The sequence below is a fragment of the Lepisma saccharinum genome, chromosome 30, assembly GCF_977018435.1.
Source record: "Lepisma saccharinum chromosome 30, izLepSacc3.1, whole genome shotgun sequence".
NCBI classification, from domain to species: Eukaryota; Metazoa; Arthropoda; class Insecta; order Zygentoma; family Lepismatidae; genus Lepisma; species Lepisma saccharinum.
The window spans coordinates 15,440,967-15,467,149 of record NC_139258.1 but is presented as its reverse complement, the minus strand read 5'-3'; the positions used below and the strand labels follow the sequence as shown (position 1 = coordinate 15,467,149).

General features: G+C 37.4%; 1 protein-coding gene across 2 annotated transcripts in view; it reads right to left on the bottom strand.

Moving 5' to 3' along the window:
• Positions 1 to 25,783, bottom strand: part of smo (smoothened, frizzled class receptor) — an 82,391-nt gene extending 56,608 nt beyond the window's left edge. For both annotated transcript variants that reach the window (XR_014440983.1, XM_083115163.1), the window contains exons 1-4: positions 25,532 to 25,783; positions 24,436 to 24,933; positions 9,986 to 10,108; positions 7,361 to 7,468 (exon numbers count right to left, since the gene is read on the bottom strand). Coding sequence is in view for 1 of the 2 variants with exons in the window: in XM_083115163.1 (XP_082971289.1) it covers positions 7,361 to 7,468; positions 9,986 to 10,108; positions 24,436 to 24,900 (696 nt within the window). In the remaining variant the exon portion in view is untranslated. The remainder of the gene's footprint in view (positions 1 to 7,360; positions 7,469 to 9,985; positions 10,109 to 24,435; positions 24,934 to 25,531) is intronic.
• Positions 25,784 to 26,183: the final 400 nt, after the last annotated feature.

The window sequence follows — 26,183 nt, the reverse complement described above, 5'->3', positions numbered from 1 at the left end:
ACTTTGTATGCGACGTGGGATGGACGCATAGCGGTCATGCACAATGTTTAAGGGAATATGGAGCCATTCTTCCTCCAGAGCAGTCTCCAATTCCGAAAGTGTGGCTGGAGGCGGACTTCGAGCACGAAGTTTGGATTCCAAATATCCCCACAAATGTTCTATAATGTTCAGGTCAGGAGACTGTGGGGGTCATTCAAGATGTCCTACTTCATCGTCATGTTCTTCAAACCATGTTTGGACAGACCCAGCAGTGTGGATAGGAGCGTTGTCGTCTTGAAAAAGCGGTCGGTCCCCAGGAAATAAAGTCTGGACAAAAGGATGGAGATGATCCCCCAGAATGCTGCGATAGTGACTGGCATTGATCTTCCCATGCAGAAAAACAAGTGGTCCCACACCATGCCAAGATATCGCGCCCCATACCATAATGGACCCACCTCCATGCTTCACAGTCGGCAAGAGGCAGTCAGGATGAAATGCATCTCGAGGTGTTCTCCACACATAAATGTGCCCCGTGGTCTGAAATAATGTGAATGTTGATTCATCAGACCAGATGACTTGTTGCCACTGCTGTGGGGACCAACTTCTGTGAGCTCTGCACCATTGGCGTCGCTTGACAGCATTACGTGATGTCACCAATGGCTTACGAATTGCCACTCGGCCATGAATGTTTGCAGCATGGAGTTCCCTTTTGACAGTTTTGGTTGAAATGGGGTCCTGGAGATGCCTGTTCATTTCAGATGTTATCTCGGATAACGATTGCTTGTGCTTTCGGGCCACTATGCGCTTTAACACCCTCCTATCCCGAGCAGCAAGCTTTGTCTTTCGTCCACTGTTGAGCTTTGAAGACACCTTCTTACCTTGTGTTGTGTACGCTGCCATAACGGCTGATACTGTGCTCCTTGCACACCCAACAAGCTTTGAGGTTTCAGTCACCGTGGCTCCTACTGAACGTGCTCCAACAATCATGCCTCTTTGGAACTCTGTCAGGTCTGACATTGCAGTGTCTCTTGAGAGCGTATGATAGACGAATGCACCACTAATGACTGCTGTTGGCAAACTAATACCTTCCCCTTCACAGCCACTAGGTGGCAGACTTCAGTGCCAGGTGGTGCTGCTGTACTGCTGGTGTGAAATGTGGCAAACCTTTTCACAGGTGTTCGTATTGTTTTGTCCCCCATCTGTATCTATTAAATGAAAAACCCCTACCACACGGCCGGTTAAGATGAAATCTGAAGCTGTACTTTAACAAGAGATTTATACTTGGTTTAATTATTATGAATGTAAAAACTAATGCTCGAGACTTCATCCTGGATGGGGAATGGCGACATTACCTTATTTAATATTTTTACAAAACTTCATGCATACAAGAAGGAATTCTTAAGAAAAAAAGTAAACAAATCTTAACCACAACTCGATACAATTTTAGATTTCCAAATAATCAATTTTATCAACTCCCAGTGTCGGCATATAACAATATAACACTATACTGTAAAAAATAGCAAAAAATCTTGACAAGCATAATTTCTTGGCTGGTAGACACCCAGTATAAATATCAGTTTATCAGCGTTTGATTCAAAATACTCGAGAATTACATCAGAATATCAAAAAATCTCTTTGTAATCATAAAACACACTTTTTTTTACACCATATTAATATAAAATGAAGAGAAACTTATAATTTGGCGTAATTTTCTGGATAATTAATAATAATAAATACCCCTTGCTCTGCAGCCCATAAGGGCCTTGGTCTGTCTCCCTCCCACAATCCTGCCTAGAGGTGTGGAGATCTCCAACCAGTAATGGGGGAACAAGGGGTCAGCACGTCGAAGCCTCAGCTCGCAGCTCACTAATTTCCTCACAATCTTGGGTTGCCACCGGTCCTATACACAGGCCGAAAACCCAGAGACGGAACTGTCCCGCAGTCGGAGTCCAAAGCAAAGCACCTTGACCGCATGGCCACGGAGGAGGAATCTGGACAATTAGACTCCCCAAAAATGTTGCATGGCTTCTTTTGCTGTTTGCAGTCCCCGCAAAAGATTAAAATATCGGAAAATAAAATCTAACCAACACTGATACATCAGTATATGCTCATATCTAGTCACTATCTTTGAGTTATTGGAAGGAGAGATCAAGGTGTATAATACACCAATATGTTCCACATATACCCTATTTCCATTTATTGGGGGACATGCCAATTGTTCATATTGTATTCGATCGTTGAGTTCAAAGATTGATCTTAATCTCTGTCAGTTAGTGAAAAATATGTAAAATGTAAGCACTAAAAGGTTTTCTTTTTGAAATTCAATTTGCAATGAGAGCAGAGATCTCGATTATCTTAACTATTATTTATTCCATGCTCAATAATATTGAACAGCCAAGGTAGCTCAGTCGTTAGGGTGTCTGACTACCATGTGAGCGCTCAGGTTCAATCCCCGGTGGGGGAGAACCGGGACTTTTGCCACCTGTTCAAGCAGCTTCGGTCAGGGAGGTGCAGTCTGGCGTTCGGAAAATTTCGGAACCATTCGTGAACTTCCACGGATGATGTCAGCCACGGGACATCTCAAAGACGAGCACCAGCAACGGTATAGGAATTCACACTTCTTCCGTGTTTATGAAAAGAAATTTGTTTTAAAAATCGAATGAATGTTCTGACGTGTGTGTGTAAGTAAATGTATATGTATAGAGGAGCAGAGTATACCTAGTAAACTGTATCGCTGAAGGTTAACTATCGATAGAATTAACATGTAATGAAAAGCGGAAAAGCTGGTTGGGGGGTGGAGCAGAGGTTCATTCATAATTTTCTATTTGAGGGGTGTATGAGGGTGAAAAGCAAGGACGTATTTAGGAGGGGTCCAGGGAGTCCGGACCCCTCCGAAAAATATATCAAGGTCTTAAATTAAATAATGAAAAATATATTCGTTTATCCGTTGTTGTATAATTTCCTCTGAACTTATTGGAAGACACTATTGGAATCATAGGCTATGAAGGACACGAAGGACGCATTTAAGGGGTCAAGACACACCCCCTCCCCCCACATGCACACACCCGAAATACTTATTAATAGAGGCACATATTTTTGGTAAATAAAAAAGCAAAATTTCGGTATAAAAACTGGGTAAATTTCAGGTTCTAAAGCGGTAAATAAAATAAAATATCGGTGCTATAGCGGTGAAAAATTGGATCAAAAGTGGTATATAAAAAGACATTTTGGTTTTAAAATTGTGAATATAATCCTAAATTTGATTTAAAAACTACACTTATTCCACAGAATTAACATTTCACTTCTAATAGCCCATTTATGTAGTTATCCGAGTATTAAGTTTATTTCTGTGTAAAGGAGTCCATTTTTGCTTCTCCAATATTAACAGCAGAATTAATAACTTTTCCGGGAATTGCATAACTCTCAGGATAATTCAGACCTCAGAAGGTGTCGCGTCTGTGAATAAACCCTGAATTTCATGTTTAAGAGTAAATTTCGCTTTTTGCAGTTCATTTCGCATTATTTCGTGCCAAAAAAACATGGTCACAAAATGCATCTCACACCTTTCAAAAATATGAAAAATTAACACTACAATGTGTTTTTTCAAATTTCGTTTTTTCGTCAAAAACGAAATATACATGCCCCTACATATTAAGTACGAAAATTAAATAATGAAAATATACTCGTTTAGCATTTGTTGTAATTTCGTCTTAACTTTTTAGAAGGCAAGGATTATGTTGGGGTCATACGGCTTTGAATGACATTACAGAGAAGATTTATGTACACTACTACTCAAAATAATATGCATAAAATTGTAAATCGAAACTTACTTTTCTCCAACTACATGTAACATCATTTTTGTTATTCGATAAATATTTAATTATTCATCAATTTGACATTAATTTCATTTGTCAGGGCACTTGTTTTTATGTAAGTTATTCCGATCTTAGCTACAGGTAAGCTACGTAATGAGTATGTGCTGTTATATCTCTATTCTTGTACATTCTTTTTACCTAATCGTGTTATAGTAATATAATATTAATTCATGTATTGTACTTAGTATTAATTTGATTTATAATTATTTTAATGTAATCGTTATTATTATTATTATTCCTGAGACACTTGGTTCGAAAGCCGCCCCCCCAAAAAAAACATATTTCTAGATACGTGCCTTGTAAAAAGGTGTACTTAGAGAAAAAATGACCACAAATGTGTCCTTTTTTAAAAATCATGTGGTGTGTTAGGGCGAAGTTGGTGGATAAATCACTGGGCCAGAGACAGTACAACTGCATGTTTCATAATCCAAAAGTTGCAGAAAAGCGGTGCTGTGCTACATACCAAAATGTAAATACAAGCGAGAAAGAAAATGTACTACCCTGCATAAGTTAAAATTAATTGATAAATGTGACTTACCATGCCCAGGAAAGAAACATTAACAAGATGCCAGGAAATACACAAAATATGTAGCAGACATAAATAATCCAAACACTCTTGTTATTTCACTTCACGCTCTGTTCACGCTTCATTGAGAGCCTGGATAGATGAATTTTTATATCCTGTGAAGCGTCAACACACACAAAATATTGAGTACATGTTTCTCATTTGTTCTCAAAGTAAAATATAGTACATTAATGTAAACTAGATTACAAACTTTCCACTCCAAAGACAGTCCTGTCTGACTGTTCGCATCAATTAGACAACAACAGTTTTTTACCTTTCTTGACCTGACTTCGATTTTGTTTGATTTTCGAATTTAAATGCCTGAAACTAATTTATGTCCCGAGTTTTGACAAAGAGATATATAATTTCCTTCTCTATCATAGGAAACATGGAAAGTAATAATGATCTCATTGTTTCCATTTCTCAACATTTCCGGCTTAAATCGCCAGGAGAATTGTATAAACAAAATGCATTTTCCATTTGCTCAACGATTTGAAAAATCTTCAGTAGGTTTATACATGTAGGTTAAAGCTTTCCTTGTGCTAATGCACTTACAATATCACTTCTTGACAACAGTTTCGGTCTGCTTTTGTGACTAAGAAGACATTCGATTTGGTTGGAGGAAAATACGGGTCTAAGAATTTCCGTATTTTCTTAGTCGCATTGAAAGCAGATTGCTTTGATTTGTGACGTTTTGCTAACTGTTGCCTCAAACTTTATTGCTAATTTGTAAATTCTTCACTTTATGTAATAAATGATCACATTGTTTCTTTACTTTGTTTACTTTTTTAGCACTTTCATCCTGTAGTGTCTACAGTTTCTTCATTTGTTCTTCAGCACATTTAAATTTCTTTTTCAGAGTTTCCAACTGACTATTTTGTTGGAGATTGAGTGTATTGAGTATATTTCCAGTACTCAAAGTCTCCGAGTTATGTGCCATGTAAATTCTTTTGCGAGGAGATACCTCTTCAAGTATTCCCACTGCTCGCTTTCGATTGAATTTGATTGAATTGTTGTTTTAAGTCCACTTTATGCACAGAAAGGCTAATCGGGACTGAACCTACAATTTTCCAAGTGGTATCCGAACCACTATGTACCTCCACCGGGTATTTAACCCTGGGACCTCTTGATTACAAGGTGATGACGCTACCACTGCGCCATCGGGGAGGTTGTTCGCTTTCGAATCTGACGTTTATTGGCACGTCGACTTCGATCAATTATGTAATTTGGCTGTTGCACACTACAATTCACCATACAACCAGGCAAATTTAAACTTGGTACAGCGTTTTTATTAAGCTGCGGTCTACATAATGCTCAGCAGTTCTGCTTTTAAGTTTTGTGTAATCGGCATCCAGCTGTTTTGGTGTTAACAGGATCTAATCTCTTACACTTGGAAACCCACATCTTGCACGAAATCGGATCCTTTGGAAACGAAAAATAGCTTACACCTACTGTATTTTTATTTGCCTGTAGTTTACGGTTATTACAAGCATAAGAAAACAGTTTTTTATTTGTGACGTTTCAGGAGAACACACGCTCCTTTCATCAGACTGTTGAAACCGTAAACTACAGGAAAATAATTATATCATGCAAGCAATGCGTACATACAAGAAAAACTATTACTGTATTTTTGCCAGCCTCCCGTGGCGGAGTGGTTAGCACAATGGTCTATGATGCCAGAGGTCCCAGGTTCGAATCTCAGCCTGGGCATGAATGTTTATGAGTGTCCATTCATCATGTCATCACTCATCCCCTCATCTTCGCAAATTAGCCAAACGTGGCACAAAAAGCGAAGTAAAATAAAGCAAATCAATCTACTGTATTTCTTGCATTGTTCGGACACAAAGCAACAGCACAATTGCACAGCATCTTCCTGAAGTGTTACTGTTGAAAAAAAACTCCACTATCACACAAGCTACAGAAAAATGAAACACAAGCCACAAGGTACTTTCACGCTCCCTCGCACAAATGCAGATCCTATAACAAGAGGAATGGTCAGTGACAGCGTGAGTGACGTCAGGGTTGGGACCGCCCACGACCCTCGTTTTTCAGCTTCGGGAGGGAAGACTGCGCTACTTTCTCAACTATATTATATACTTACTTTGACTTCGGTGCCCACCCAGCATCATATAAAGTGGGCACCTGCTGGAGGAACCTCTGTGGGGGTAAAGGCTTCACCTTCGTCCGCGATCAAGAAAGTGTGAGGGCCCTAACTCCACACCCCCTACATGACTTCACGGCATGGTTCAAAGCACAGGGGAACACTACTTTTTTTATGCTCAACAATATTAAAAATTCTATACAAAATTATTATTATTATAGCTGTACATGGGGTCCGCCAGGACTTCCGTTGGTAGTTTACGTGCATTCCATACAATAGCATTAGGAAAGTTAATACCAGACATTAGCAACTGAAATGTCCACCAGCATCAATACGACAACTTACTACTATTTGTAACATGAATTCCCTATCTTCTGATGAACTTGTTGAAGGCAACTGAACAACATAGTAACGAAAATAACACTCGTATCCTTCCATGCTTCCTTTGATTTTGGAGTATAAAAATTAAATACATATTACACACCCAGCCTCAAATCAATGGGCACCTGGGGGTAGAGGCAATCAGAGTGTAATGCTGATCACACCATCTCCAGAGTGACAGAGATAGAGAATGTGTGGGGCCATAAACCCACTTACCCTAAAAGTGCCTTCATGGCATGGGGAATTTTACCTTCCTTTACTTTACATACTGCAAACTTAGGATACAAGAAAACATTTCAGACCTCCACATGGAAAGAATTCCTCATTTGTACTTTATGATCACAAAATAATAATGTTACATAATAATGTTAGTGTACTTTCATCATGCATACAAAATATAAATAGATGTAAAAAACAAAAGGCTGGAAGAAGATAAGATAAATATATTTCAATCTTTACCTTACACATAGGAGGAAATCTTGCAGTGTTATCACACTTTAGAAACTCTGGCCAGCCATGTTCCATTTCCACAATACGACAGGGTCCAGCTGCTATCTTGCACATCTCCTGCAGAAAGTAAACACTTTTTAGGAAGCTCATTGAGGTACCAGTAATGAAATATTCTGCACTGAACAAATAATTATTGGTTTTATAAAAAATATAAATACTTTCAATAAAAGTTAATCTACTAGTTGTTGTTGTTTTTTCTCTCCCTACGTTGGTCGCGCACGGTCTCTCGTTTCGGGTGTGTGATTTCAACGTCATTATTTATCAATGATTGTTTTGGCAACACACTCACTCTGTCTAGTTGTTTCTAACCTTCCTGTTTTACACCCCAATTTTGTTTCCAGTGCTAATAAGATCTTCGAGCCGCTTGGGAGGGTTCGTTGAAGCCCCTTGCTGTCTGAGTCCATACACAGCTACAGGTGTACCTAGTTTTCACTGAAAATCCGATATGCCGTTCCATGCCCGATTAACGAAGAGTACCTTTTTATCATTTTATAGAATTTCAATTTTTATAGTGTCATAGAATCTCAATTGTTGAAAGAAAATATCCAATCACAATAATTGAGAATTTGGCATTTTAGACCATTAATTTGGCATTATTTTCAAAACCCGGTCTCTGAGACCGTGCACAACCATCAATGCAACTTTTCTCGTGCAACCAACGAAGGGTTGATGCACAAATCCAGTGCTATTTTCCTGGCCATATGCAATGGTATGTTGCTGGCACTTTTTCGTAAATGAGAATAAAAGTAATGTATGTTATTGCATCAAAAGGACTTAATGTGTAACTATATTAATCCTTAAAATGAACCAATTTATGTATACCAACCAGTGTGTGATATTTCTTCTAGTACCATAAATGGTGCAAATAACAATTAAATCAGATGAAGGCATAATTTTCCATAGTGTAGTCTAATCTGCCAGCTTGCAAACACTAGAAAAAAGGCAGGTACCCTTGGCTTTCTGTACCCCCTGGAGAATGTGAAATAATTTGCATGGTTTATGAAGATTTTGTTGTTCATGAACATGTTCAGTTGATATTTGCTCTCGTGAAGTAAAGTACGTCTGTTATGTTAGCATGTAATGAGGGGCAGTCAAATGAAAACCGAACACCCGCTGCAAACTGACAATGGAGTTTGTTTTACTCAAAAGTAATTGCCACAAGTGTTAAGAATTTATCCCACTGGGAGACGAGACGATCAATTCCAGTCTTGTAGAAAGAGGTATCCACAACCTCACCCACTGTTGCACTTCCTTGTCCGAATGAAACCAACATCCACGAATGTCTTTCTTCAGGTCACCAAAAATGTGGAAGTCACAAGGGGAAAGGGGAAAGATCGGGGCTGTACGGAGGATGTTCAAGTGTTTCGAAACCAAATGTCTGAAGCTTATCCCTCACCAGATTGGCAGTATGGGGAATGGGCGTTATCATGCAAAAGGATGATTCCGTCCGACAGCATTCCAGGGCGTTTTGACCTTATGGTACGCTGCAGTTTCTGCAACGTGTCTGCATAGCACTGTGCATTGATTGTGGCTCCACGCTCTAGGAAGTCGAGTAGAGGGCCCTTGCAGTCGAAGAAGAAGCTCATCATGACCTTACCGGAACTATTATGGACAGCTTTGGATTTCTTTGGCGGGGCACAGAGCCATGACTAATGCCAACCTGAACACGAATTTCTTCCTCTGTGATTCGTCGGTCTTCCCTAATCAGACCATCGATCCTCGCAATCACATCAGGCGTAATGGCTCGATGGGCCTGTCCCGGGCACGGATCGTCTTGCAGTGATGTGCATCCTTCGCGGAATCTCTTCTGCCACTCGTGCACACTTGTCAGGGAAATGCAGTGTTCACCATACACTGGAGACATGCGACGATGAATTTCGTGTGTTCCAGCACCCTCAGCCACCAAGAAACGAACCAACACCTCTCTGCTCTTCTTTGCTTGCCTCCATTTCCAATGCTGGACGAACACACTTTTCACTATGCTTACCTCTTGAGCAATGACGAAGCAACTGTGTGGACCTGTGCATTTTCACTGGGCATTTCTCCTACCCTACAGATGGCAGTACCGATACGTAACAACAGTGTTGCCAACTTTTGCGGGGAATGTGTTTTATGGTGGGTGTTTGGTTTTTATTTGACTGCCCCTCATACTTTACTGTTTATCAGAACAGCCCGAAGGCTTGGCACAAGTGAATATAGCACTCAAAACGACTTTCCACAACAGCAGCTACAATCTTAAGTAGTTAGGTTAAGATTGTTTGGTACTCATAGTTATTTTCGACGTGTTCTTTCGCTATTTTAGTGTGCATACAAACAGTTTCTATTAACAAAAAGCTGCAAAAATACTCTGAAATTCCAGGTTTTAACTTACATGGGCCATTTTTGGGATAAAATATCTCCGTTATTTGTGCTTTCCTAAAGCTGGAAATACTTTTACATTACATAAAACATTGAAATCTGTCGATTAAAAGAACGTAATTCTCGAGGGGCTACAGTGGGTAAAGGGTCCCAAAAGGAACTGCCAATTAATTATAATTTTCACAGCATGTATGAATAGATTGATCATAACTGTACCTGAGATGGTAGATCTACCATGTCCCTGTCACATTTTGGCATGTAGACTGAACAGAGAAATGGCTGTATGACAGCCCAGCACTTTGGAACGTGGCGCAAACCCTGCCAAAGCTGAAGCTTCTCCTAAGGAGAGATGAGCAACATTGAAGTTGTACATTTGTGCATTAAGACTAATCACTTTAGAAATTGCATGCATATACATTTTCACCATGCTAATTATTAAGCTGATGCAATTGGCAGATACTCAGATACTAACGGTACCAAATGACTGACTACAGACATCATTTAATACCTTTAACAATCCAGGCACTTTACAATTTAAGCAGAATATTAGTGTATAATTAATGAAAACTGTGTACTTTGTATATTATGTAAGGTATTGAAACTCTTTGAAAGTGTTACACTTGTACCTTGCATTTTATACAAGATACACAATTTTCATTAATTTATAACAATATTCTGTGCTTAAAGTGGATCCAGATGTTAGGCAATGCTACAGGAACTTATTACCATAAGTAGTTTCTTCTGTAAAAATGAAGAAATCTGTTTGTGTCAGTAAATATTAACAAAAAAAATTAAGGTTTTTCAAAACGAAATGTTCCCAAAAAAGCAATCAGTTGGGAAGAAAAAGTGAAACGTGTCAAAAATCCATGGGCTTTAAGCCTGAAAAAGTCAGCTATTGTAATATGAATACCTGACATACAGATATTTTTAAGACAAATTCTATGTTAACCCTTAACTTGTGAAGTGCTTATACTGGGACATCCTGTGTGAGGTATGTCTTGTCACCCCTGCCTCAACATAAATTACCAACTTAAATTTCTGATATTGAAGAATAATACATTATGGGTATTAGTGACCAATTTGACAGCCATTAGTGCCAGAACGTAAGTTATATAGCTCCTCTATTCATTAGTTTATTCATCTACAAAAATTATTATAAATGTGAACATATTCATTTGACTTGTCATACTGTCAAAAACATACAAAAATATTCACAAAAAATAACCTTTTACAATATATTTAGCAACTAGTAAGTGCAATTTAACTACAGAAAGCAAAAAGTGTTCAAAAAACATTTTTAGTTTTTAATTTTTGGAATGACTTAAGATGACCGGACCCCTCTCTGATTTTCTTCATATATTGTCATACTCACTAATTGAGGCCTCCTAATCACGAATCTGAAGTTAAAAGTTGTCAGAAACGTCTAGAAATTGGAAAATAACCTAAAATAAGGCGTTAGTTTTCGGAATGGAAACAGTAGATTTTTCGCAAAATTTTTTGTTTCACAATGATATATATATATATATATATATATATATATATATATATATATAAAAAATCAAATAAGGTAAAAGGAAACACTCACCGGACAGTAGGAAAATTCAAAATTTTCGCTAATTTATAGCATCATCGGTGTGAGAAGAAACAGAAGACGGAACCGGAAGTTGGGGTCCTGCAGAGTTGCCAGGTCCCCATTGAAGAAGAAGCGGTGCGTAGAACGAAAAAAACACTGTTTCGTCACCAGGCTCGTCGTAAACTGTGAGTGTGTAGGATGAGTTGGGAGGGAGGGCGGGAGGGTGGGTGAGGGTTGGGCATTACTGGGTGGCCTTGTTCAGGCCAGGTGGAGTGGTTGCACTCATGGCCGATATATAGGCCCTCTCCCATCTTTTGCGAACAGAGGTGTTGGCTGGTTGGGGTAGGAGGTGGATGATCGCTACCCGGAAGCAGTCGTTGAAACTGATGTTGTGGTGGTTGGTGTGGACGGCGACAGTGAAGTCAAGGTTGTGGGTGGAGGAGCGGTGGTTATTGATGCGGAGGTTGAGGGCCGTTGATGTTTCCCCCAGGTAAAAATCACCACAGATGTTGCAGGTGAGGATGTAGATAAGGTTTGAGGCATGGCAGGTCCCTTTGGGATGGAGGGTAAATTTGCCAGTGGCCGTGTGCACCTGGAGGGTGTGAGAAGTGATAAGGATGGGACAGGTCTTGCACCTGGGTCGGTTGCATTTATGGGCAGGGGGGTGTTGGATGTGTGGTGAAGGAGTGTTGTGGACCAGGATGTTTTGGAGGTTAGGGGGGCGTTTGAAAACCACCCTGGGTTTGTCGGGAAATATGTTTTTGGTTTCGGGATCACTGTGGAGGATTGGGAGAAGAGAGTGCAGTGTGTGCCTGATTTTGTTGAGGTGGGGATGATATTGGGTGATGAGTGCAGGTGGGTTGGTGGCAGCAGGTTTCTTGGTGGTAGTGGTATGTGAGGCAGCTCGTGATATTTGCTTGGTGACCAGGATGGAGGGATATCCACGGTTAACCAGGGCCTGGTGTAGGCGGAGGTTATAATTCTGGCGGGAGGTGGGTGAAGTGTTCAGGCGCTGTCCCCTGAGGGCCAGAGAAAATGGAATTGCTTTTTTGGTGTGGAACGGGTGGGAGCTGGAGAAGTGTAGGTATTGCATGTGGTTGGTGGGTTTTATGTGGATGGAGGTAGTCAGGTGTCCTCCCTCGATGTGCACGTCCACATCCAGGAAGGTGATCTGGTTGGGGGAGTGTGTCCAGGTGAATTTTAGGGAACGGAAGTGGTTAAGTTGGTCCAGGAAGGCTGACAAGGATGGTTCTCCATGTGTCCAGAGCATGAAGATGTCGTCGATGAAGCGGAGCCAGAGGAGGGGTTGGAGGGGTTGGGTAGCCAAAAACTCTTGCTCAAGTTGGCCCATGAAGAGGTTTGCATAGGATGGGGCCATTCTGGTACCCATGGCTGTACCTCGGATCTGTAGGAAATTTTGGTTTTCGAAGGTGAAGTTGTTACAAGTGAGGACAAGGTGGGCTAGGTGGGTCAGGAAGTTGGTGCTGGGGTTGTGAGGTTTGGGTCTGCTATTGAGATAGAATTCTATGGAGCGGAGGCCATGGGAGTGAGGTATGTTGGTGTAGAGGGAAGTGACATCAATGGTGGCAAGGATGGTATTTGGGGGCAATGGCGGGAGGGTGCTGATTTTCTGGAGGAAGTGGTTGGTGTCACGGAGGTAGGAGGGCAGAGCTTTCACAAGAGGCTGGAGATGGGAGTCAACAAAGGCTGAGATTCGTTCTGTAGGTGAGTATATATATATATATATATATATATACCACAACACCAAATTTTAACTATGTTTGCATAACCTAACCTAACCTCACGTCAATGGTTCGTGGGGCTAGTGTCAATGGTTCGCAATTATTTTTCAATCTCTAGACGTTTCCGACAAATTTTAACTTCAGATTCGTCATTAGCATGCCTCAATTAGTAAGTATGTCAAATCTGAAGAAAATCGGAGAGGGGTCTGGTCATCTTAAGTCATACCTAATTTTCAAATAGAAGACTGTGCGTCACTTGCCACAACACCCCTTGTGAGGTACGTCAGGCAGACCGCAGTTGGCAATAAACAAAGCTTCACTTCTTACACGCGATAAGCTGGCAAGAAACTGATGCTGTGAGGGGGGCCAATGACACTATTGCATAAGGTAGACGGAAGGTTGAGACACTAGCTTGAAAGAAAGGTGGTAAGTAATCTGAAACTTCCAGAACCTCAAGCGGTCTGTGAGACCGCACCTCACAAGTTAAGGGTTAACATGTTATACTGGCAAGCAATTTTTATTCAAAAAATGATTAATAGATTATTAGGTAAATTTCAGACTGATTTAATCAAATTTACAGGAGAAATTACTTACCGAATGCAGTTTCTTTATACTTCTGGAAGTTCAGGGAAGTGTTTTCTCGGATCGTTATATCTATTTTTCGATATAAATGTGTGACCAATGCACGGAAGCTCTTGCACCCATTTACTTCCAGTCGGATGTAGCCTGTGTGTGATGACGTAATCCCGGTCAGGGTTTCCAAACATGTGTTCTTGTAACTGAAGAAGGTACGTTTCCGCAAATGGCTTGTGGGGCTATGCAAGAATGGTGTGTGGGGCTACGCATATTTTTTCAAAATGTAACCTATATGTGACCCTACCTAACCTAACCTTACTGGAAATGGTTCGTGGGGCTATGTATGAATGGTTCAAGGGGCTTTGCATGAGACTGTCCTATTCTCAAACTGTCATGTTCAAAGTTAATATTATTTATGTTATTGATGTTGTTTTTAACTTATGCATGTTTATTTTATATATATTGTTATAATCATCTTATCACACTGTATAAAATACAAGAAATCAAATTGCTGTAACCATAGCAACGAGAAATAATAAGTACTAAAAATGGTGATGGAAGTAGTGAGATTTTCTGCGCCTGTATTGTATTTATTTTAAATATAACGGTTATCGTTAATTACGCAATTTTATTTGCATTGATAATCGTTCTGCAAGTTTAAGCGCAGCGACGGTTATCAAGAGTGGCGACCCAGAAGCCAGGATTGTTCAAAAAGTGTGCAATCTTCTGACAGTGGTAAGAATGTCTGTTGTAATGGAACAGAATTTTTGTCATATGCTGAAGTAAGACTTACGTCACAATCTTCAGTGTGCTTGTATAACGTAACTTCTTAAGTGAATCGTCATATGTGTGAAGATCACAATGGCTGATAAGTTAAAGCAAAGTAAATCTAAATCGTCGCGTAAAGAAACAAACATTCAGGCTAATACAATGACTACTTACTTTGATGCTGATAATCCCGTAGTCGCTTCCAGTAATGCGAATACTACAGAACATGATGTTTGTTCTACAAAACCCGACAAATTATCTTGTTGTAATGAACCAGACAATGATTTGAGGTATGTTCAGTGTACTCAGTGCTCGTCATGGCATCACATATCTTGTCTCAAACTTACAGTCACTCACTGGACAATTTATTCGACTACACTAGAAAATTATTATTGTAAACGTTGCAAACCAGATTATGATCCTTTTAGTTTGCCAGCTTATCTAGAAACTCTTAACCCGAATTTTGGCGATTTGTTAAGTACTGTTAAGAGTATTCAATTGCTTATGGTCGCTTCTAATGAAGACCTCAAGACGAAACTAGAACAGTCTAATGCTGAAATGAAATCGCAGTTAGAACAGTCTAATGCTGAAATGAAATCGCAGTTTGAACAGTCTAATGCTGAAATGAAATCGCAGTTAGAACAGTCTAATGCTGAAATGAAATTGCAGTTAGAACAGTCTAATGAAGAACTAAAAACACGAATGGATCTTGCTAACCAAGAAATGAAATTACAGTTACAGCAATCTAATCAAGAATTTGCAGAGTTTAATGAGAATATTAAGTCTCAGTTTGAACAATTGGAATTGGATATTTATAGTAACCTAACTTCAAAATTTGAATTGGTTCATCAAGAAATTAATACTGTTAATCAATGATTAGACAACTTGACTTCCGATGTTAAAACACAACTTGATTCAATAGCTTCCGAATGTGTCAAGAAAAATGAACATTTGGGAAGTATTTTAAATAGCAATATTTCTCAAATCCGAACAGAACAAGACGTTCAAGGTCAACAAATTTTAATAAATAAAGATTTGATTAGTGAATACGATAAATCTATTACAGTATGTTCATCCAAAATAACTGATATTAATAATAGATTGACATCGTTGGAAGTTGCTGGTAAGGAAAATGTACATTTTGGAACGTATCTTATTGATTGTAATAACGGGTTTCAACATATAGAATCTCGTATTGATGTTTTGCAAACTAATTATGCAAATTTTCAACGCAACACAAAAGGAAATTTGAAACCTCCCCTTGCACAAAATAGTTCTCAAACTAAGACATCGCGTGAAAGGGCTAGAAATGCAGTTGACTCGGGGGTGACTAATTCATCTACTTATTCATCTGATGAATCTTTAACAACCCATGTGAAAACAACATTCGATGAACCGCATGTTCGAAATCGTGTTCGCTGGAAGCGAAACAAAAGATTTATTCCAACCTGCAATGAGGAACATTATCGAAATAATATGTCACCTAATAGTGTACAGTTTAAGGATACAAGTAATTATGCGATTAACAATATGCAGACAACTTCTAGATTGAATTCTACCGTTACAAATATTGATAAACATTCCAATGTTCAACAATGTTGTTCTGCTGATGGTGAAAATAGTTACATAAATCAAATGTTTACATACTCGCAAGAACCTAACCTCCCTATCGTTCATCATAGTAATGTCCCTGGTGAAACGTGTGGGTTTCGTCATATTTCTTCCTTGCAGAATGAAGCTTGCAGACCATGGTTTCAAGGTGAAAGGCGTAATGCAAAATTAATGACTGGCACAAGTTGTCCAAATGCTGAAATTGGTGTTAATGAGTAAATACAAATAACAATTACTGTGATAATCCACAAAGTCAGTTTGATCGTTGTATTTCTCCAACGTCTTTACCTGTAATTACTGTTGGGGATAGAGGAAACAGATATGTAAAGATAAATGAACTGTCTCATTTACCTAAATATTCTGGGAAAATAGAAGACCAATCGGCTCGAGAATATCTAGAACATCTTAATTCTATGCTTGATCTTATGGGCATTCCAATTAACAAAAGGCTACAGAGTATTCAGCAGTGTTTCACCAACAGAGCTGCGTATTAATGTTAAACACACCAAAAACACTTGCTCATCTTCTACTCAGACTTCGTCGATGGATGCTCAAGTACCTTTTACTAATGAATTTGGCAATGCTAATTCAAGATATGGACAGTTTGGAGGTAGCAATGGTAGTTTTAGAGGACGTAGAAATAATCGAGGCTATTCAGGATTTACATATAATAACAGAAATAATTTCAGATTCCAAAGAAATAATGCATACTCTGGTATTTCCGGTGACATTACAAATAGGAATTATAATCAGGATGCTGTAACTTCTCAGTTACCTAACAGTAGTCAGAATGGAAGGATTTTCTACAATAGGCAAGTGCAGTATACAAGTGAGCCTTCTCTCGCTCCTACTTACAGTCAACCTGTTAATGTGACTTCATTACAACCACAAGATGCATCTACAACGTCTGGAATATCAAATTCTCCTTCTGGAAATGTATCAAGGACCTTTACACGACAATCTGGTATTGGAACATCTTACCAATCAACAACAAATTTAAATTAAAGGAGCGGATGGAAGTGCCTCGTTCACTCTGCTTTCTTTCAGAGAGGCCAAATTTGAACAAGCGAAATTCATTTCAAACACAGGAAATTATGAATGTACGTGATGATAAAGACTTAATATCGGAACCACTACAAGTGAATTTTCTATTGGAATGGTTTGAAGAAGAACCTGAATGGACTGTTAGTGATTATGATATTCCGGTTCCATTAACTGAAGTTCCAGTTATTCATGGAATTATTTGTCAAATACCTGTAGTTTGTATTATAGATTCTGGAAGTCAGGCAAATGTTCTAAATTTTGACGTTTGGTGTAAACTATCGTCTTTGATTGGCAACATTAAACTGGATAACGTGGAAGATGTAAAACTCACCGGTTTCGCTGGATCCAAGAAGTGTAAAGTTGGTGGCAGTAAAATTATTAATCTGCAGATAAAGAACGAATACTTTTCTATGGAATTTTTTGTTCTTAAAGAGTTGAATGCCGATGTCATTTTAGGAGTTCCATTTTTGAAGAAATATAAAGCTGTAATTGATTTTAAAGAAGGGAATGTAAGTTTGCTAAATGAAAAAGGAAAGGAAATTTCCTCTGTTTTAACTCGGCAATGTTCTTCAACAGAAGATTTGAAGTATTGTACAAAGTCTAACTTTTGTTCCGAAGATACATTAAATGATAATGAAAGTTATTCATGTAGATTGTTACGTGATGCGTCAACTTCGAATGATGATGTAGAATATATGCCAGCTAAGAAGTCCATTTATGAGTCTGTTTTTAGAAATGATAATTTAGACAATTTGCAGAAAGCTGATTTATTCAAACTTCTGTCGTATTATCACGTACAATTTTCAGATAAACCTAGAAAAGCAACTGTTGAACCTTACAAGATTCAATTAGATACTGTAACACCTATTACAAGCACACCTTATCCCATACCAATATCAAGGAGACTACCTTTAGAAGAAGAGCTTTCCAAGTGGGAGAAATGGGGAATTATTTACCAGGATTCTTCACCATATCTTAACCCTCTACATATAGTGCCAAAGCAAGGATGTCTTTGGAGACCTGTGATCGATTTTAGGAAACTAAATCAACATGTTATCTATCCACAAGTGAGAGTAGAAGCAATCAACGAACTGTTACAGAGGTTCCTAGGATGTGTTTATTTTTCTTCAATTGATTTATCATGCGGTTATTTTCAAATACCGTTGACTGAAGATTCATATCCTTACACAGCTTTTTCTTATAGAGGCAGACAATATCTTTTCCGCTATCTTCCGTTTGGGGTTCGATCATCAGTCTCAGTGTTCCAGGATAGGATGAATAAAATATTCTCCACCGATTGCAGAAATTTTGTTGTTTGTTATTTGGATGATATTCTAATTTTCAGCAAAAATTGGTCTCAACATATGCAACATGTAGAACTAGTTTTACAAAAGATAAAGGGTGTCAATATGTCTATTAAATTTTCCAAATGTAAGTTTGCTTACAAAGAAATCTGCTTCCTTGGACACATAGTGTCCGGTGATAAAATTATGGTTGATCCTGCAAAGAATTCAGCAATTATTAATTTTCCAATTCCAACAAACAAACGCTCCTTGAGAAGGTTCTTAGGATTAGCTAATTGGAGGCGAAAGTTTATTGAAGGATTTGCTGAAATGGCACAGCCTTTGTATGATCTGTTGAAAAAGGAATCAAAATGGCAATGGAATGATGTTCATGCTTCAGTTTTTGAAAACCTCCGCAAGTCAGTGATATCTCCAAAGGCTTTGTATCAACCAGATTTCACGAAGCCTTTCAATGTCAACACAGACGGTTCGAAGAAAGGAATAGGAGCTGTTCTATGGCAAGACTCAACTGAAAATTCTGAAGAAGGACCACGTATAATTCAATACGTTAGCAGATCTCTTAAAGGCAATGAGTTATCATACAATACTCATGAGATTGAATGCTTAGCGATATTATTTGCTTTTGAAAAATTCTACATTTACATAGCTGGAACTAAGGTGAAATTGTTTACCGATCACCAATCTTTATCTTGGCTAGAGTCTACTAAAACTTTGAATCCACGATTAAATCGTTGGAGTTTGAAATTACAAATGTTTGATTATAATGTATATCACGTGCCGGGAAAATCTAATGAAGCTGCAGATGCTTTAAGCAGATATCCTGATTTAAGTACAGGTTTTCCAACTCTATCGGAACTATATGTAAATAACATAAGTCTTGATTTTCTTGACGAAGATAGTGTAACATTTTGGCAAGAAAGTCAAAATTCGGATTCTTATTGCAGTGCCATTGTACAAAAGTTACAAAATGGGAATTTGTCGAAGAATATAAAAAGGCAATATTCGATTCAAGATAATATATTATTCCTGAAACATTTGAAACAGAACAAGTGGAAACTTGTAGTACCTATTATTGTTGTACCCAAAATTCTTCATCAATTACATGACTTACAAGGTCATTTTGGATACTATAAACTATTTAATAAGTGCAGAAGTTTCTATTATTGGCCTAAAATGAAAGTTAGTATCAAGCAGTATTTGAACGACTGTCTAACATGCGCAAAAACTAAACAAGCTCACACAAAAATTAGTAAGGATGAATTGCATGTATATTCTACTACTCCACATGATATGTTATCAATAGATCTTGTTGGACCGTTACCCAAATCACAAGGATATAGTTACATCTTAACAATAGTTGACACGATGTCCAAATTTTTAATGGCTTATCCGTTAAGGAAGGCAACGTCACGTGAAATAATTAACAAATTCAAGCTCCAGTATTTTTACCACTATCCAGCATGTAAGGTAATATTATCAGATAACGGTTCCCAATTTAAATCACAAGAGTGGAAGTTATATATGGATGACTGTAACATAAAACATATCACCACGTCAGTTTATTCGCCTTTCGCAAATCCTGTGGAAAGGTACAACAAAGAGTTAATACGATTGTTACGATTATATACTTCGCAAAATCATCAGGACTGGGTAAAATATTTGAATTATGTAACAGGACTTCTTAATAATTCCGTTTCGGAAATAACAAGTTTCACACCTAGTGAACTTTTCCTTCATCACGAATTAAAGGATTCAATTATCAATCAAATTAACTGGCCAGATGATTTAAAGTTTGTGCCCTGGAAACATAAGTATTTTATCGCCAAAGCACGTATTAAGGAAAGATATAAGTCCAAACCTATTGAGTGTGATGCAAATAAATTGAAGATAGTCCCAGGTGATATTGTTTTAGTGAAAAATCATGAACATAGTAGTGCAATTAACAAGAAAATTCATAAGTTTATGGAATTATGGCTTGGACCCTATATAGTTGATGCTGTGAAAAACAATTATACAATTTTGATGTCTATGGACGGAAATAAGATAACAACAAGGCAGAACTTGTCAAATATCAAGAAATTTAATTGTTCTGATGAAAAAAAAGAAGAATTGCGTAAACTAATGTAATTGTCATGAAGTGATGCATAAGTAGCTGTAAATTCGAACACTAAGATGACATTTTCAGAACTTTAGTAAAAAGAGTATTGTAAATTTGTGAATTGGTTCATTATGTCAAGTGAACTCTTTCATTATCCTGACGAGTGTATATTAAAAGCAGGACTCAAATCTTATATATTATGTAAAAAAAAAAAAAATGTTATGTTCATTTTTTTTTTTTACCAGGAGAAGGGGAGAGATTGAGACTGTCCTATTCTCAAACTGTCATGTTCAAAGTTAATATTATTTATGTTATTGATGTTGTTTTTAACTTATGCATGTTTATTTTATATATATTGTTATAATCATCTTATCATGCTGTATAAAATACAAGAAATCAAATTGCTGTAACCACAGCAACGAGAAATAATAAGTACTAAAAATGGTGATGGAAGTAGTGAGATTTTCTGCGCCTGTATTGTATTTATTTTAAATATAACGGTTATCGTTAATTATGCAATTTTATTTGCATTGATAATCGTTCTGCAAGTTTAAGCGCAGCGACGGTGACCATTAATCACTTTCTTGGTTAAATTCAGCAAGATCGTTAAATCCAAGGCTTAATAGATGGGCTTTGAAATTGCAAAATTATGATTATACAATTCAGCATGTTAGTGGTTCTGCAAATACGGCCGCGGATGCGTTAAGTAGATATCCAATTAAGTCACAAAACAATTTGTTTCCTTCCACTTTACATGTAAACTGCACAGATATTGATTTACTTGAAGAAGAATACTTTTTGTATTGGATCAAAGTACAACAAAACGATGAATTATGTCAACGTATAATTTCTATATTAGTCAAGGGTGATGACCATTTCGAAATTCAGGGAATATTTAAACTACATAAAAATATATTGTTTTATAGATCTACCAACTCGAATCATTGGAGAGTTTTTGTACCTGAAGCAGCTGTCAAGAAAGTTTTGTATGAACAACATGATTTGGCTGGCCATTTTGGGTTTTCCAAGCTTTATAAGAAGTGCTCTAAATTCTATTTCTGGCCTAAGATGAGAGGAAGTGTCAAGTCATATTTAAGTGATTGTGTGGAATGTGCAAGGACGAAACAAAAAACACAACATATTACCAAAGAGGAGCTTCACGTGACTTCTTACAAATTACATCAGTTCTTATCTTTAGACTTGATTGGTCCATTGCCATTATCTCAAGGATATCAACATAATCTGACTATTGTAGAATTAACCAGCAAATATGTTATGGCTTATCCTCTCAGGAAGGCAACAACTCGAGAAATTATCAACAGAATTAACTCAGGTTATTTCCATCATTATCCTACGTGTACAGTTATGTTAACGGATAATGGATCACAATTTAAATCCAATGAATGGGAAAAATTTTTGAAGTCAATTGGTGTAAAGCATATTCTCACTTCACCATATTCGCCTCATGCGAATCCAATTGAGAGATATAATAAACAGATCATTCGTTTGCTTAGACTCTTTTGTAAAACCAACCACAGATCTTGGTCCAAAGTTTTAACAAATGTTATAAAATTACTAAATTACTCATATAACGAGGTTGTTGGTTTCACTCCGGCTGAAATTTTTCTACACGAGGAAGTTCGGGATAAAATAACTTCTGTTATTGACTGGCCAGAAGAGATGAACGAATTGTCTTGGACAGCTAAATATATTCAGTTAATTGAAACAACTAAACGTTCAAAATCTAGGAAGAAGACTCATTCAAACGCAGAAACCCCTACAATTGTTCAAGGTGATTTGGTTATGGTTAGGAATCATGCAAGAAGTTCTGCCTTGAACAAACCTATCCATAAATTTTATGACTTATATGTGGGGCCATTTTTGGTAGAGGAAGTGAAGAACAATTTCGTGAACTTGGTGTCTTTAGATGGACAACAGATAAAGTGCAGACACAATTTACAAAATATCAAACCCTTCCACTGTTCATTGAAGAAGAAACACGAGTTGTTGTTGAATGTTAACAAAGGGTAACAATGTAGTTTTGAATTGATTGTCATTCTTTGAAAGATTTGTTATAGTATTAAATGTTGTTTTGAATGTTGAATATTTTAAAGTTATGTAACTGTTCGATGTGCATATTTAAGATCTTGTATCTTTTTAAGCCACCAAAGTATGTCGTCTATATTTTCTTCACCCCAGGAGGGGAGGTTATTGTGACTGTCATCTTTTATAACATTCACAATTAAGTTGTGTTAATGATAAAAATCTTTGATAAGAAGAAAAAAATTTCATTATCACTGTTACTGTTCTAATTATGTATTATGGGATATAGTGTAATATATATCAATTCGTAAGTAGATTTCTGTATTTTCTTTCATAAAACAAATAATATATTTTTACTAGTTGCTAATACAAAACTAAGTTATTCGTGTAAATGAGCTAAGCCAGTTACCACGTTTTGGAGGTGACGTCTCGAAACAATCAGCTAGGGAGTTTATAGACCAGCTGACAACAATGTTAAATTTGATTGGTGTATCTTCTCAATATCACCTGCAAGTCTATTTGTTAACATTCAACAACAAGTCGTGTTTCTTCTCCAATGAACAGTGAAACCCTTTCACTGTTCATTGGAGAAGAAACACGACTTGTTGTTGAATGTTAACAAATAGATGCGCAAGGGTAATGTAATTTGTTGGATTACAAGGTTTGGATCACTAAGAATGAAATGTTGCAAAAGGAGTTGCAAAAGGATATGCAACAAAATAATGAAATGTTGCAAAAGGAGTTGCAACAAAATAATGAAATGTTGCAAAAGAAGTTGCAACAAAATAATGAAATGTTACAAAGGGAATTGCAACAAAATAATGAAAATCTGGAAGAGAAGTTTCAAGCCATTCGAAATGAATTACAGCAGCATAATGTTAGGTTTAACGGCCGACTTGATCATATTGAACATTCGTTACAAGATGTTGCCCAAACTTGTCAAAATGTTAGCAGTGAGTTGAGGTGTAAATTGGATGAAGGTATTAGTACAATGCATGTCGAAATTTCAGTTATTCAAGAACAAATGAAGAGTCATGACGGAAAGTTGGCAAGGTTGGAAGCCTGCAATGAGGAAATTATGGAGAAATTTACTCAACATGAGGTTGTTGCTGTTAGTTTTGTATTAGCAACTAGTAAAAATATATTATTTGTTTTATGAAAGAAAATACAGAAATCTACTTACGAATTGATATATATTACACTATATCCCATAATACATAATTAGAACAGTAACAGTGATAATGAAATGTCTTTCTTCTTATCAAAGATTTTTATCATTAACACAACTTAATTGTGAATGTTATAAAAAGATGACAGTCACAATACTTCCAGTCGGATGTAGCCTGTGTGTGATGACGTAATCCCGGTCAGTGTTTCCAAACATGTGTTCTTGTAACTGAAGAAGGTACGTTTCCGCAAATGGCTTGTGGGGCTATGCAAGAATGGTGTGTGGGGCTACGCATATTTTTTCAAAAATAATTTTTAACTATTGTAACCTATATGTGACCCTACCTAACCTAACCTTACTGGAAATGGTTCGTGGGGCTATGTATGAATGGTTCATGGGGCTTTGCATCAATGGTTTGTGGGGCTAAATACGTAGGTATTTTTGGGTGCAGTGGGGTGGAAATACTGCATGCCGAGTACAGTAGTGAAACTGAGACAGTCATTTTGTGAGTTACCGAAGGCAAAAAAAAAACGAAGAGCAAATAGAGCTTATTTCCGTGAAATAAGCGAAATGCCACCTTCAGCAATGTTTCTCAATGCAGAATACATAAGTACAAATATTCAAATTAAATGAACTAGCAAATTTCAGCTGTCTGTCCCTTACGAGAAATTTACTGATTATTATTAGTAATGTATTCTTGCATCTCTGAACTGAAGAGACATGCAATGAACTTAATCACCTGAATTTCATCCTGTGTCCTGGAATCTGCAGCGAGATCACCAGTCGTGAAATTATATGGAAGTTTTGTGCCAAGGCACATTGTATACTTCAAGCGTTCACACTTAGCAGACTTCCGACAATATCTTTTCCCTTCAACAGCTGAAGCAGCATCATGCAAGATGATGGGTTCCTTGCTGTTTCCGAGCCTGACACCTTCTGGAACATTCTTTAACGGAAACCTATCTCCAGTTCTACTCTCCAGCACGAAAAGTTCATGTGAAGGCTGAATGCTGCTGTGCTCAATTGGTAACTGACCAGATGCCAACAGACTGGTCAACTCTGTGGAAGATTCTACCATGGACGTCAATGTTGAGCTTGCATTTTCAAAATAATATATTGAACTAGCATCTTCAGTCTTGTTAGCTCTGATCTTCAGATGTGTTAAAAAGAAGCATAGAAGGTTTACAGTTCTTGTGGAGATCATATTGATGATCACATGGCATCATCCAACATAGTTCTGAAAGGAAAAAAACATGATTCCTAAAAAAAATTAAACTGTGTGACAGGAAAGCGACATAAACCATAATATCACTTATATTTATTCAAACCGTCATGTCTCGTCACTGTGACCCCACTCTCCTGACAATTTATCATGGGCTCCACTAGCCTACTTCCATGATAATGTCCATGATTTGATCTACCTGAATACAAATGATCGTGTACTTGCTTATAGTTTTGTTAAATTCAGTTAGCTCTAATTTTGTCCATAACATTCAGAAATTAAGTGTCCGTAATTATCATGCAATAAAGAAATGCGGTAAAAACATATCACAATTTTATCAAATATCATCTACACCTCTTAATAAAAAAATAAGTTCACCATGCTGACCGCAAGTGTATTTTATCAGTGATATTGTTTTTAGCTAAAACCAAATAAAAATTTAAAAAAAATATATATATATTGCCTTTGTTATGCATTAATACATTACGTTGACGCATCTCTCCTAAATTTATATTTGACGTCTATTTTTCATTATTTATTTTTACTTATCATGCCACGTGTATTTAAATATTAATATGATTATTCCATTTAAAAAAAAAATCACACTACTTACAGGGTGTTGTGTGTAGTCAGTCTGTAGTACAGCTAAACGGAAAGTTAGTTGTCATAACTATCCGACGTGTCAGTTTACATACATAATAGCATAATGATATTTCTTCCATCAAATAATATATTCCTCAATATCTCATGTATGTAATGCACATTCCTTCAAAGACCACACAAAAGACAATGAGCGAAGGACTTTGCGGACCACCCATCAACAACTTTCAGTTCAAAGGACCACACACGAAGTTTCTTAAAACATCTCTTCGATACTGCTATGCAACCTACTACTAGGCACCATAACATACACCATGTAGATATAATCACAGGCGCATCTCGTAGATGCAAGCTCATGCATCGCGATAAATGTTAAAAACACATTTTGATATATGGAATTATTGACAACCGTTAATTATTCTTATACACAAATATTTCTTCAATGTGCACTCAAAAATGTGCTTGAAAATACCAAATAATGACAAATTTTTGTAGCCCCGTGGTCCCTCCGTGGGTGCTTCTTGGTACCCCAAGAAAACCGAGGGAACCAGCCACACAGATTATATGCATGCTATTAGGTTAATTTTTGAAACACACATAGATCAAAACATATTTCCTTGATTTTATGCATGCTTTTAAACCATATGTCCGCATATAAGATTAGA